The sequence below is a fragment of the Myotis nattereri genome (genome assembly GCF_964212035.1).
Source record: "Myotis nattereri genome assembly, chromosome: 8".
NCBI classification, from domain to species: Eukaryota; Metazoa; Chordata; class Mammalia; order Chiroptera; family Vespertilionidae; genus Myotis; species Myotis nattereri.
This window is the reverse complement of record NC_138083.1, coordinates 92,427,783-92,441,007: the sequence shown is the minus strand read 5'-3', so window position 1 is coordinate 92,441,007 and position 13,225 is coordinate 92,427,783. Positions and strand designations below refer to the sequence as shown.

The following is a 13,225-nucleotide window of genomic DNA, read 5'->3' as shown; positions in this document are numbered from 1 at the left end:
CTTAGCACATCAAAGCCTACAGTATTCCAAAATGGTCTCCCTAATCATGATGTTAACTAACCAAGTTAATTATTTTAACAATTGCTTTGCCCATGCTAATCTTCCCCTCAAACCCTCTATTGCTTCTGGCTATTACAGGTGCTGTATAACTCTGCATTCAGCGCTCACTCAAAAATGATCCCTGGCCCCTGGGTAACTCAGAACTTTCCTATATAAATGGGAGGAGTCCCCTGCACAGGCCACATCCATTCCTAGTCCTGAGCCTGAAGTAGCCAGCTCTCTGCCTTCTGTTTGAAGAAGTCCACTCCTTCTTCAAGACCTTGCCTTGACGCTGCACTCTCAGGTTGTCTTCTGAGCCACACCCGGGAGGCAGGGGGAGCCCAGGAGGAAAGAGCATGGCAGCCGAGCCCCTTGCATACGACAACTCACTTGCTCCTGAGCCCGGTCAGCTCAGTGCCGCCACCACCCCGAGTCCACAGGTGAGCGCGCGGCTCAGAGCGGTCCGCACTCGACTAGGTCACAAAGCTGCCAAGTGCTGGATTGACACCCAGGTGGTCTGACCAACCGTTCTGGCATTTTGGTCCCCTTATTAGTCTCATTATACCAGTAGCTAGTCAATCCCTCCTGCTAGGTAAAAGTTGACTATTTTCTTTATTTCACATTTTATTATATTGTGGTAAGAACACTTAATACAAGACCTACCCTCTTAAGAAATTTGTATGTGTGCAATAGTGTATAGCAAATCTCTAGCCCAGCTGGTGTGGCTGTGAATGGATGGTGATGATGGTAGTTCAACAAGGTGAAAGTACTCAGTGCCACTGAAGTGCAAAAAATAAAAAACAAATAAAAACACATAGGAAAGATAACTATGTTATTCCAGTAAGATGTAGTGTATTTCTAGGTATGAGGGCCAATTAAAAACATTACATTGAATGTAGTTCAGGTTTGCATATCTATATGTTCCAGGGTGAGCATTTTAAAATAGCAAGGGAAGTCTGCAGATTACATGGAGAAATGGCCAAGGAAAGCAAGGAAAGATGCGTTAAGTAAAGTCCGGTCTGAGTGCAGTGTTTTGGTTGTCTCTGAACATCAGTGAAACAGAGAGCTTCATGTTCTCAGAGAAGGCTTGGCCAGAATGGCATTTCAGGGATATTTTCAAGGAGAAAAGGACCACACTGGACTGAGAAATGCAGGCTGTCTCCGTGCGGGGAGATGTATGAGAGATTTACAGTCAAGCTAACAGACAGGGCAGAGTGAAGACTTATAAGGAAATGCAGGTGAGCAAGGAGAGACAGCATGCAAGAGGCATTCTGCGAAGACTCAGGCAAGGCAGAGATGTTCAAACAAAGGTTTGGGCCCTGGTCAGGATCCTCTCCTCCTACAAATAGTTCAAATGGAAGCAGAGACCTGGACGATCATGTGGAACAAAATTTAAATTTGCTGTCAGGAGTCATTAACGTGGTACTTCACGGTTACTCATGAGCTGCTCCATATGAACTAGTTCATCAGCTACTCAGCTGCTTCTGTAAGGGTCCCCTATGTCTGGTCTTCCCCATATGGTGGCTCTCTACGTCTCCAATAAGGTCCCGCCCTCTTCAGAGTTCTTCCAGCTGCCACTCAAGCCATCACCTCCCTTCTGGGGTGAGCAGCCTTCAGGTGTTTCTTGTTTCCTGATAGTCTCATGGCTCCTCGCCTGTTCAAATCTTATCTGGGAATTTTCAGCGGAATAATAGGACAACTTACATGATTGATTACTGCATTGCTCAGCTCACATGACCCCCATTCACTTTAGAAAGCTTCCAGTTACGCAGGGACAAGTCTATCAGTTACCGTTGATTAACATGTGGCCATTTCTATGAAGGAAAATGAAGTTGGGCATCTGTCCCTCGGTTAGGAGTGCATGGTCATTGTGTTCTCCGTGGGAAAATCAGGTCTGACTGAAGACTCCTTTCATGAGAAAACCCGAGGATCACCTATATTCTATTTCTGTGGGCATTTTAATCCTTTGTTAAGCTAAGTGCCACTTTTAACTAATCAAAATATGCATTTACCTGGAATGCTCCCTTCCCATGTCATGTCCAACAAAACTGTAGTGACTGCTATCCTGACTGAAATACACACACGGGATGCCCCTTATTTCAACTGCCACAACATATGCAAATGAGCAGGAGGCCGATTTTGTTGAGAACTGCCTTGCCTGTGCTGCCCTAATAAAGATCTATCCTGTAGTGCCTGAAAGTCCATTTTAATGTGAGTTACTTGCCATTTTAATTGGGAATTCCTGTGACTTTTTTTGTACAGAATATTTAAGGTGAAGCCTGAAGTAATTTTTGGCTGACACGATGATAAAACTCGTCTTCATTTTCTCTCCTGGGTGAAAGAAACACATGTATGTTGTGTCAGAGCCAACCCAGGAAAAGGGATCTCATTTTCAGTTACACAACGGGGCGCACTGCGTTATGGAGAAATCTACTGCGATGCAGCTAAGGTAGTATTTCCCCATCCGCCTCCAGACACCATGCTTCGGGTCTCCACTGAGTGCAAATGAATCCCGCTCTGTGTGCTATGATAGCACCCGGATTCCACGTGGAGGGGGCTGCAGGGAGATGGGTGGGGTACATGGCAATTTCTCCTACATTAGCTACTTAGCCTTTCAGAATTGTTTAGTTTGCATAAACACACTGCTTTAAATGCAGTCACAAAGTGAAATTTAAAGTATTTTTGAAATAATGTGGCACAGATGTGTTGTTATTCATTCTCTAGAATAACTTTGACTGTCTGACAAATGAAATTTCTTTAAAAATGAACTCTCCGGGACTTCTTTTAATGAACAGCCTGTGTGTATGTCTTCCGTTCTGTGGATGGGAACACTCATTGAAGATACTTTATTTCACTGAATAGAAAATATTGTTCTGAAGCCAGAAACCCAGAGAAAGTTGGTTGTATTTGTAAGGAGAATTCATTAGCATAGCCGAGAGAGCCAGGTCTCAGGAAAGCTGCCTGAAAAAGCAACACGCCAGACCCAGAGATGGATTGCCTGGGAGGCCGGAGCAGAAAGTCGACAGCTTAGAACTAGAAAATGGATGTGAGACTTCGCTGATGCCAACCTGGGCCATTTGGGCACAGAGTGTGAGAAAAGGATATTTCATTTATTCTCACACCCAAGCCCTGGGGCCTGGATTGCACTGGATGTAGTCAAGGGGTCTGGGTTCCAGTTTCAACTCTTCTACCTGTTAGCTAACCATGACCTTGGCCAGGTCACATATGTGGGGCAGTGGGAAATGCTGGGCTTTGCTGTCAAACAGACAGAGATCCAGTGTCAATATTTAACACTGGCTCCCTGGGAACCAACTACCCAACCAAGCAACCAGCCCTGGTTTGTAATGCTTGCTCATCTCCATGGTGTAAGTCCTCACACCAGAGCCACCTGGAAGCGACCTACATGACTTCACTGAAGGCCGCGGTGGGAAGAGATGTGCATGAACCGCTCTCTTCAGATACCTCCCCAGCCACTACAGGCTGCTCCAGCCAGCCATGGCCCGGATCCCATTGACGGCTCCCCCCGCCAGCATATGGGGCCCAAGGCAAGCTACTTAACATCTCCATTTTCTAATTTTTAAAATGTTGACTTTAAACAAATTTCACTACTTTATAACAGAATGATTCAATATTTCCGTGCGTCTAGTTAACATCTATCACCTCCCAGGTTTTGTCTTGCAATAACTTTTAAAATAGACTCTCAGCAATTTTCAAATAGGCAACACGGTATTATTGGGGACAAGAGCTTTTGTACGCTACGAGCAAGCTAGGATGACATGCATTTTCAAACTTGATTCTCAATGGAATCATGGTTCTCAAAGTGAGAACAAAACCTGCAGAATATGACAAAACATTACCGTCCAAAATGATGAGCTTTTCAAGAACGGTAGTTTATTGAAATATAGTTGTTGCAACATAGCTGCCTGCTAACTTCATATGTTTAATGTTGGTCATTGATAATTAACAGAATAGTAAGTGAGGTCTTCTCCTATCTGTTTTTCAGGGCTTTTGATAGGGCTTAGGAACCACGGTGAAAAGCACTACAAAAATGGTAATAGCAGAGAGAAAGATGATGCTAAATCTGCATCTATTTGGAAATTGGCACTCAGTAAATGAGTAACATCCAAGAAAGAGGACATGCTATTCCCACACAGATGGAAGAACTTATTCATTGTCCATTTAACTTTTTTTAACCCGAATGACTGCATTTTCAATGTGCATTAAATGTCTGAAAATGGAGTTGCTATTGCTGTTTTAGAACATTTCAAAGAAACAAAAGGCCTGGTCAAAAAGCAAGCAGCAAGGGCCTGAGCTTGCAAAGCAGATGCTCCACCATTTGCTGAATTTCCAATAATAAATCTCACCTTTTGAGTAGAGGCAAAAAATAACATTGTTCTTCGTTACCAGTAACTTCTTACAAATTATGTAAATGAATAAAATATCTCCAACTTTAGGGATGCTATAATGTCAGAAATGCAAAGTATGCAACTTCATTTTAAAATACTCATCGTCATCTCTACTGATAACTCTATTTTCTGGTCCACTAGGACTCTTCTTTTTTTAAAATATATTTTTATTGATTTCAGAGAGGAAGGGAGAGAGAGAGAGAGATAGAAACATCAATGATGAGAATTACTGATCGGTTACCTCCTGCATGCCCACTACTGGGTATTAAGCCTGCAACCCGGGCATATGCCCTTGACCAGAATCGAACCTGAGACCTTTCACTCCGCAGGCTGACACTCTATCCACTGAGACAAACCAGCTAGGGCTAGGACTGCTCTTTACTTAATGCTTAAGGTGATTTGAAAGTGTTATTCTTGGAAAAATTGGAACAAATTGTATTTAACAGATGGTGTCTCAATAGTCTACCTTAGTAAGCCTCCGATTATATGTTTCTCTAAACAATAATTTATGAAGCACCTTTCTCTTTAAGAATTGTTCTTTGTATTTTATGCTGTGTTGTTTTTTAATATCAAGAATTCCTTGACCCAAAGAGGGGTCTTTCTCAAAGCATATAAACAACATAGTCATAAATATCATTTCTTCCAAATCACGAGGATATGCATAGCCCGATGTCATAGCCTGCCTCTGTCTCCACCAGTCTTTTGCATCACCTGGGCCATACAGATAGAAGCAGCCAGGATACGGAGGAAACTTAAAGAGGCATCTGGCTTCAGACTGGCCAAATTAGTGCTTTTTCTGAACTATAAAGCTTCTTTGATTAGAGAAGCGTGTACCTACAGGATCATAGCAATAGCAAGCGCATTTTAGAAACAGTAAAAATAATTTTCTCTGAAGATGTAATAATGAAGTTACCACATTGGTGAGGAGACCAGACCCTTTCTTGCCTTCACTGTTTGTTTTTTATATTCATGATCAGGCTCTAAAAGATACACAAAGGGAATATAAACAATAACATTTAAGAGGAAAGTTATGCAGGTAGTAAGTTGACCAGTTGTCTGATATGAATGCAAAGATTCGGAAGGAGAAAAGAGACAGGGACTTGGGCTGTTTATAGACTTGTAGATTAATATCAATTTTTGTCTTCTATTGGGGACTACACTGACTGCTTGGAAACACATATATTTATCTGTTTCCAGACAAAAAATGAAGTTGACAGAAGATGGTGGCGTGGAGCAATGTGTCTTTACCCTGGCCGCTCTCACAGATGGTAGAATAAGGTTGGTGAAGACTTGGGAAGAAAGGTGGGCATAGGCATATTTGGCAAACTAGAATTTTCTATGATTATTGGCAATTTCTGGGCATAGGGACCTGGAAGACTGCTCCTATGCAAAGATTTACTGGGTCAATGAAACTCTATCCTATCTCATGATTTTAAGCCCAAAGCCATGTAATAAAAATGTGGAAATTTAAAACTTATTTTTGTATTAGCAAATTTTGACATCCTACTATGCGTAATGGCACCACTTACTTCTGTATACATACTAGGATTTAGAAATAAAGTAATTCTTAAAATTCCTCTAAAATAGATTCTTTTTAGTTAAGTAGTTAACACTGTCCTGAAACACATCAACTACATACATGGCTCTAAGAGAGCTGAAATTCATAGGTATTTGCGGAAATAAAGTGGTTGTCAGCTATTACAACCTTTATATTTTAAAATTGGTGGTTGCAAGACTTACCTTTTAATAGATAATCATGAAAAAATAAATAACATTATATTTCATTTTTAATAGAATGATAGAATGAAAAGGAAATGATTGGTGTGCAAGTGCAAAAGCCAAATGTATTAATTTATTTTCATTCATTAAGTATCAATCAACTCAAGGGCAATAAGCTATTCCTTTGAAAACTAACCTGCAATGAGATTTTTTTGTGATTGGAAATCAAAGCAGAAACTAGAGCTGAAGCCAATTAGTCAAAATCTTACCTGATGTGGCTTTTTGTTCTCTTCTCTTCTCCACTCTCCCTGAAATGAGAAGTGGCAGGTCAGTTGCAGTGTGGGGCATGAGAAGAAGATGCAATGCAGATAAAAGCCCAGTTTCCAGGAATTTCCAGACTCAACCCCTACTTCCGCCGTGTCCAGCTCGCTTCCAGACATGACTGAGCACAGTGGAATGGGATGGAAAGGGCTCTCCAATCAATTTATGGAAGTAGAAAACTATGAGTCTGCATTCCATATGCTGTTGGGCTTTTACAATATCGTGTTGGTAAGAGTCACTTCCCAATAGTAAATCTACAACTTGCAAACCATAGAACTAACTGTGAGGGGAAACATGTGAATAAAATAAGACCACGGCCTCTTAAAACCTACGTGGGAAGAGAAAGGACAGACAATACAACAGGAACATGAACTGCGCCCCCAGAGGTACGGATGCTCAGCGATCTGAGAGGACAAAGCAATTCCTTTGAGCCGGGGAGTGCCCGGAAGGGGAGGAGAAAGGGCCACTGATGTGGACCTGGAGAGACAGGCGTGAACTGGGGAACGTGAAACGGGAAAGGACTGATTCTTGGCAGACGAAATAGTGTGGGCGACGCGGCCAAGGCTGCTTGAGGAAGAGTCCCGTTTTGAACCAGCTCCCGGGACTTGGGGACGAGTAGCTTTGCACAGAAAGAGGGCTCTCCTAGAGGCTGGGCAAGAGGCACAGGCTGAGGATGGCAGTGGGATGGAGAAGAGGGAAGTGATGGATGCAAGAGGGAAGGCAGACTTTATGGGGGTTTACACAATGTGGAGGCCAGGGAGGAGGAAAGGCCGAGATGAATGGCTATCTAGGTGATTTTGGGGGTGGTGACGCCATTCAGGGGAAAGGTAAAGCGTGATGTGAGCATGGGAATGACAAGGTCAGGTCTGGACGTACTGAGTGCGAAGTGCTATGAGGACATGGAGCTTGGGTGAGAGATGAGAACATGTCCATCTTGAGAAGGTGGCTGAGCTGGGGCGAGGGACGGGAACGTCGAGGCAGCAGCACAGAAGGCTACGCTGAGGACAGTGGCCAAGGGAACAAAAACACCGCTTTTGATTGTGATTTACGACCATGAGAAGACAGAAGCAGAGATCCATGGAGATCAACAGAATGCATAGTTGTGTGCCACCAAGAAAGATTGAGGAAGTGTGGGGGGCGGGGTACCGATAGCATCCGATGCTGCCAAGTTCACGCAGTTGCTGCTAGACCGTGAGAGCAGTTTTAGAGGAGACGGAGCAGAGGACACAGGAGAGGATGCGAGCGCCTGAAGGGCAGTGGGCGATGAGGAAGGTGAGGCCCAGGAAATGGCTTCTCGTTCATCAAATCTGACAGCAGCAAATAGTGAGATGGGTCAATGGCTAAATAGGAGCAAAATCACGGTCTCCTCGAGTCTACGGGACACTCCGGCTTGCTCACAGGCTTAGATAAGAAACGCTGCACCAGGGCAGAGGTGTGCAAACACCACGGCTGAGCCGAGAGCTGGTTCTGTCCTGGGTGAGCCAGGGCCACCCTTCCGGCCCTCACTGCCAACATTTCCCAGGTGGAGCTGGTTACTGAGAGTGTGGGCAACACAGGGAAGCTGCGTGCACCCTGGAAGTTTTTCTCCCAGCCCCTCATGGGTTCTAAAATCCTAAAATATACGGTGGAAAATGTACAACCTTGTGCAGCTGCCAACAGTGTAGACTTCACTTCACTGGCATCTTGATAAACGGGACATTCTACTCACTGGGGTGATTTCCAGAGGATGTGCTGGATGCAATTTATTTCAATGATCCAAACAGACGAACGGCAGGAATAGTCCATGTAAAGGTGTCACTCATTACCCAGTGCGATGGGGCACCTCCCCGCGGAAGCTTTTTAAATTGGAAAGCACTGCTTCCTAGTGGACTCTACATTTTTGTCTACTAGAGGCCTCAATCATTTTCATGAATTTTAAATGTTTTCTATTGATTTCAGAGAGAGGAAGGGAGAGGGAGAGGGAGATAGAAACTTCAATGATGAGAGGGAATCACTGATCAGCTGCCCCCTGCACATCCCCTACTGGGGACTGAGCCTGCAAACCCGGGCACGTGACCTGACCGGGAATTGAACTGGGATCTCCTGGTTCCTGGATCGACACTCAACCACTGCCCGGGCTTCATGAATTTAAAAAAAAATGTTAATCAGGTCCTGAATTATAACATGTTCAAAGCAACACATCTCTTTGGAGAGTGAACTTGTATAAGAATGAATCATAAGTCCTGAAAGTGCACAGTGAATGTGTTGGAGATAAATAATATGGGTGGGGGGTTGGGGGTTGTCAGACTCCTAGGAGACCCAATGGTCCTCCTCTCCCCTCCTCCTGGCCTTCTTCCTGCCTCTGTACAGTCCCCGCCCACACGGATTAGACTGGCTTGTGTAACCGATAGGATCTTGCAGATGATGGAGGGTGACTTCAGGGGCTGGACCTTAAATACCATCGTGGCTCCCATTTGGCTCTCCCGGCCCACTCCCCCTGTCGTGAGGATACTCAGCAGCTCTAGGGAGAGGTTCCTGTGGCCTAGGAGGAATGCAGGCCTCCTGCCAGGGGCACCAACGGGACAGGCGCATGAGCGGCCCATGGCCCGGCCTCACCCAAGCCTCCTAGGGCTGTAGCGTCAGCTTCCTGTGGACTGGGAGACCCCGACCCAGAGCCCTGCGATAGGCCACCTCCGAGTTCCCCGCGGAAACCGTGTCGATGGCAAATGTCTATCTTGGTCTCCAGCGGCTGAGTTGGGGATAAATTGTTATGGCAACAGGTGATACTCACTGGGTAACTCTATGATGAGATTTGGGTTAATTTACCCCTTAAACGCAATGCAACTACAATGATGCTCCTTGTGTCAAATCGGTGGGTCTCCTCGACTCTCTCCTCTGTCATGTGGGGTCAGACCTGCTTATCTGGAATGTCGTGAGGATTAGATAATTCCACGTGGAAATAATTCCATAAAGAGTTCTAAGAGCTGCAAGAAACGGAGGAAACTCATCCAAAAATTGGGGCCCATCGGTTCAGAAAGGGGGCTGCAAGTCATCGCTGATAATGTTTTTTCCCCACTGAGACCTCAAACAATTCTCTGTGTTACAGGAGAGGGCCTGTAAGCTAGAGAGGAGGACAGAAATGTGATTTATGGTGTGTGTTATGCGGTTCACATAAGGATAGGGATCGACTTAGATTTTTGTTCTGTTACATACACTGAACTTCCAATTAGAAAAATAAAAACTGGGTTAAATAAAGAAGATATTAAAGTGATCAAGGGACAGAGAGACCCATTGCTTAGCTGGAGAGGACCCTTAGGTTTCTGCCATCTCCTCACCTTGCTCTGCGTGGTGATGGCATCTCTCTCCTCCCTCATTCACTCGGGGCTCACCGTCACGGAGAGAGGACTTGGAGACCTTGGTCTCTGTCTAGGTTTATGTCGAAGGGAAATCCCATCTATATCTTCTGCCTACAACACATGTCCTTAACCTACATCATTATCTGCCCCCCCCCCCCCTTCTCATCTTCAGAGCGACCCTCCTGTCTGCTCAGGCCCCCAGTCATGAACCCTGAGAGCCATCAGCTCCCCTCCCTCAGCCTGCACAGCTACTCTGACCTCACACCCGTCCCTTCTCTCTCTGCAGGGCCTCATGGATCTGTGGCCTCCTGCCTCACTGCCAGGCTCCCAGGTCAGGAACTTGAATTTCTCCCGGGGGCTCCTTTCCACAGGCTCCTCACTGGTTTCATTGGCTGTAGGGATGGTGTTCCCACCTTCCCTGAGCTCTGCTACAGAGAAACCCCACGTTCTCTAATACAAAACGTGTGACTGGGAAATGTGGCCACGACTTATCTTTCTCCTGTTGCCATCACTCAGGCACCACACAGCACAGCCCCAGACATCAGGCTTCCTGGACTGTCCCGCCCTGTGGTTCCTGCCCATCGAAAGCTGACTCATCCTTCAGAGCTGAGCTCAGACGCTTTGCTGTGCCACCTCCCTACCTCCCACGCCTGGCAAACGTCCCCCCTCTGCGCCCCCACAGCCCTTTCCTCTGCCTTTGTCTTGGCACCAACTCCAGTGTTTGCTTCATAACGAGATGCAGGCCTGCTCTCCCAACTAGACTGCTGCCTCCTTAGGGGCAAGGGCTGTATCTATGCCCCTCCGTCTCCGATGCCTCCTGGGGCCTGGGACACAGCTGCCTGGGCTGGAGGACACAGAGTTCTGTCATGTCCCAGCCCTCCTCACGGCACCGGAGAACAGGATGTAAACCTCAGTCCTGCTGCCACTGAGCAGGCACAATCAAAGCAGAGCTTTCTCCAGGTGCTTGCATTGCCAACGATAACCTGGGGAGCTTCCTACCGGAGAAGTGGGCGCCAGCATCACCGAGGCGCTCAGTAATGCACGTGCATTTGCCCTGCTGGCGTTTCATTTCAGCAGAGACCCTGCCTTAAACAGGAAACATTAATGAACAGTTTGCAATCCACTTCTGTTTAAGCCTGGATGCAGCACTCAACCTGCGAAACTAAAAATGGACCATAATCTCATGAAAATGGAATCTGCAGGGAAAAACGTCCCTTTGGAGAGAATGTCTTCAAGTGAACATTAACATCCCACAGCTCACGGCCATTTATTGATACAAGCGGAGCCTTGCTATTTTAAAAGCTGTTTTAGACTTGAGGTGGTTGCTATTGTTCCCTGGAGAAACGTTAGGTTTATGTCAATTTCTAGTGCATTTCAGTGCTTCAGTATGAGCAGTCCCTTCATCACAGTGAGGATTTCTGATCTTTTACTTCTGACCTTTTAAAACCACAGGCACACAGATGGCGATCTGATATAGCTTAGCAGTAATGAGAAGCACAACTCAGTATCTTAAGTAACTCCTAATAAAAAGGAAATTATATACACACACACACACACACACACACACACAGTATATATATCTCCCATGTTCAAAGGCTGCTAAATCACGTTGTTTACCCATATCTTCAGGAAAAAAAATCACTTCTACTGTCATGGTAAACAACCTGCTTCCCTATTTATAATGATCTGGCCCTCTAGCAACTTCAGTGCGAAATTATAGTTAACTTGCCTATAAACGTCAGGTGGTCATAATAATCTGGCCACTCATTGAATATGTACATGTACTAGTATATATAGTGTGTATACACATGTGTGTCTGTGTGGATATGCATATATACATATATATACACATACACCTGCATTACATAAATGCATATGTGATATATGTATATATACTGCATTTTATACTCCGATACAGTCGTGTCTAAAATATACTCTCCCTCCACCTCCTCCATCTTGGCATCATCCAGGACGTCACGGACCCCTAGCAAGCGCCGCTCCAGCACTCCCAGCTCCTCAGCAGCCAATTCTGTGTCTGCGTTCACTCACAGGCATTGTGTTCGGCCTGCTCTGAGAGGTAGTATTAATCACCTCCGTTGCTAGGATACCCGAGAATGTTCATTTATGTCCAATGTTTCTTTGGAAAAATGCACTATAAAAAGGCCTAGAATCATGACAAGGAAAATTACTGTGCACATGCTACTTATTTTAAAAAAGGCCATGGTGTGTGTGTGTGTGTGTGTGTGTGTGTGTGTGTGTGTGTGTGACATGACTACCAGATAATAGAATGCTAACTCCCATGAATTTTTTAATGTTTTTGTTTCAACTAGATCTGAATGGAAAAATGCTGGCAATATATTTGGACAATGAGGATCTGTAGTACTTCTACTAGGTGTACCAGTTACTAATGTGGATTTTTTTCAATAGATGGAATTACACATATGTTGATATATATGTAATTTGATGTGTATGCTATCTTGTTGTATTGACAACAAGCTTCAAAACTTCATATGTCAAATTTTCTGAAGGTGTTAACATCATAGATATTTTTATGCTTAAAAATGTCCAATTTCATGCCAAAAATGGAGCATTTGTGTGAAGTTTTAATTCATGACTTTATTTTGAAGAAAAATGCTGCTGAAAGTTATCATATACTTTGGGAAGCTATGGTGACCATGCTCCATCTCAAGATACTTGTGAAGGCTGGTTTAAATGTTTTGAAAGTGATGACTTCGATGTGACAGACAAAGAACGTCCAGGTCAACCAAAAAAGTTTGAAGATCAACAGTTACAAGCATTATTGGATGAAGATGCATGTCAAACTCAAAAACAACTTGCAGGAAGAGTATATGCTTCAGGGTCAACTAGAAGAAGCAGGAGAGGTAAGGTGTTAATTCTGTTTCCTTGCAGAGGAAGGGACGTGAAGATGTGTCACTTCAGATGCCTGTTACTGACAGAGTCACATGTTGCAGTGCTGGTTGACCTGCAGAGCCAACCTCAAACCCAGGCCACCCTTCTGGCTATTCTAATGCAAGACTTATGAGAAAGGCAGTTTTCGGAATGTGAATTTGAGGAAAATATGCCTTTATCCATATCTTAAAAAATCATTGCTGTGTTGGGTAAACACAAAGATCCCTGCTTATCAACTGTAATGAGGGCATATGAATACACTAGAGGCCTGGTGCATGAAATTTGTGCATGGGTTGGGTCCCTAGGCCTGGCCAGCTATCAGGGCCGATCAGGTTCCCTCACCTGTTTCTTCCCTTGCCACCTGTGTACCACCGTGCGGTCCCACCCCACCTCCCCCCTTTCTGCCTCCTCTTCCCTCACTCCCTCAGCGCCCCACGGCTGTTGCTGGCTGCCTTCCATGTTCTGTGCCGCCACCTGATGGTCAGCACACATCAT

General features: G+C 44.9%; 1 protein-coding gene across 1 annotated transcript in view; it reads right to left on the bottom strand.

Annotated features, from left to right (window-relative positions):
• The window catches only part of CHST9 (carbohydrate sulfotransferase 9), a 134,353-nt gene that overhangs the window by 73,049 nt on the left and 48,079 nt on the right, over positions 1 to 13,225 (bottom strand). Inside the window, exon 2 of the mRNA XM_081096679.1 lies at positions 6,434 to 6,472. Within this exon, the coding sequence (XP_080952805.1) occupies positions 6,434 to 6,472 (39 nt within the window). The remainder of the gene's footprint in view (positions 1 to 6,433; positions 6,473 to 13,225) is intronic.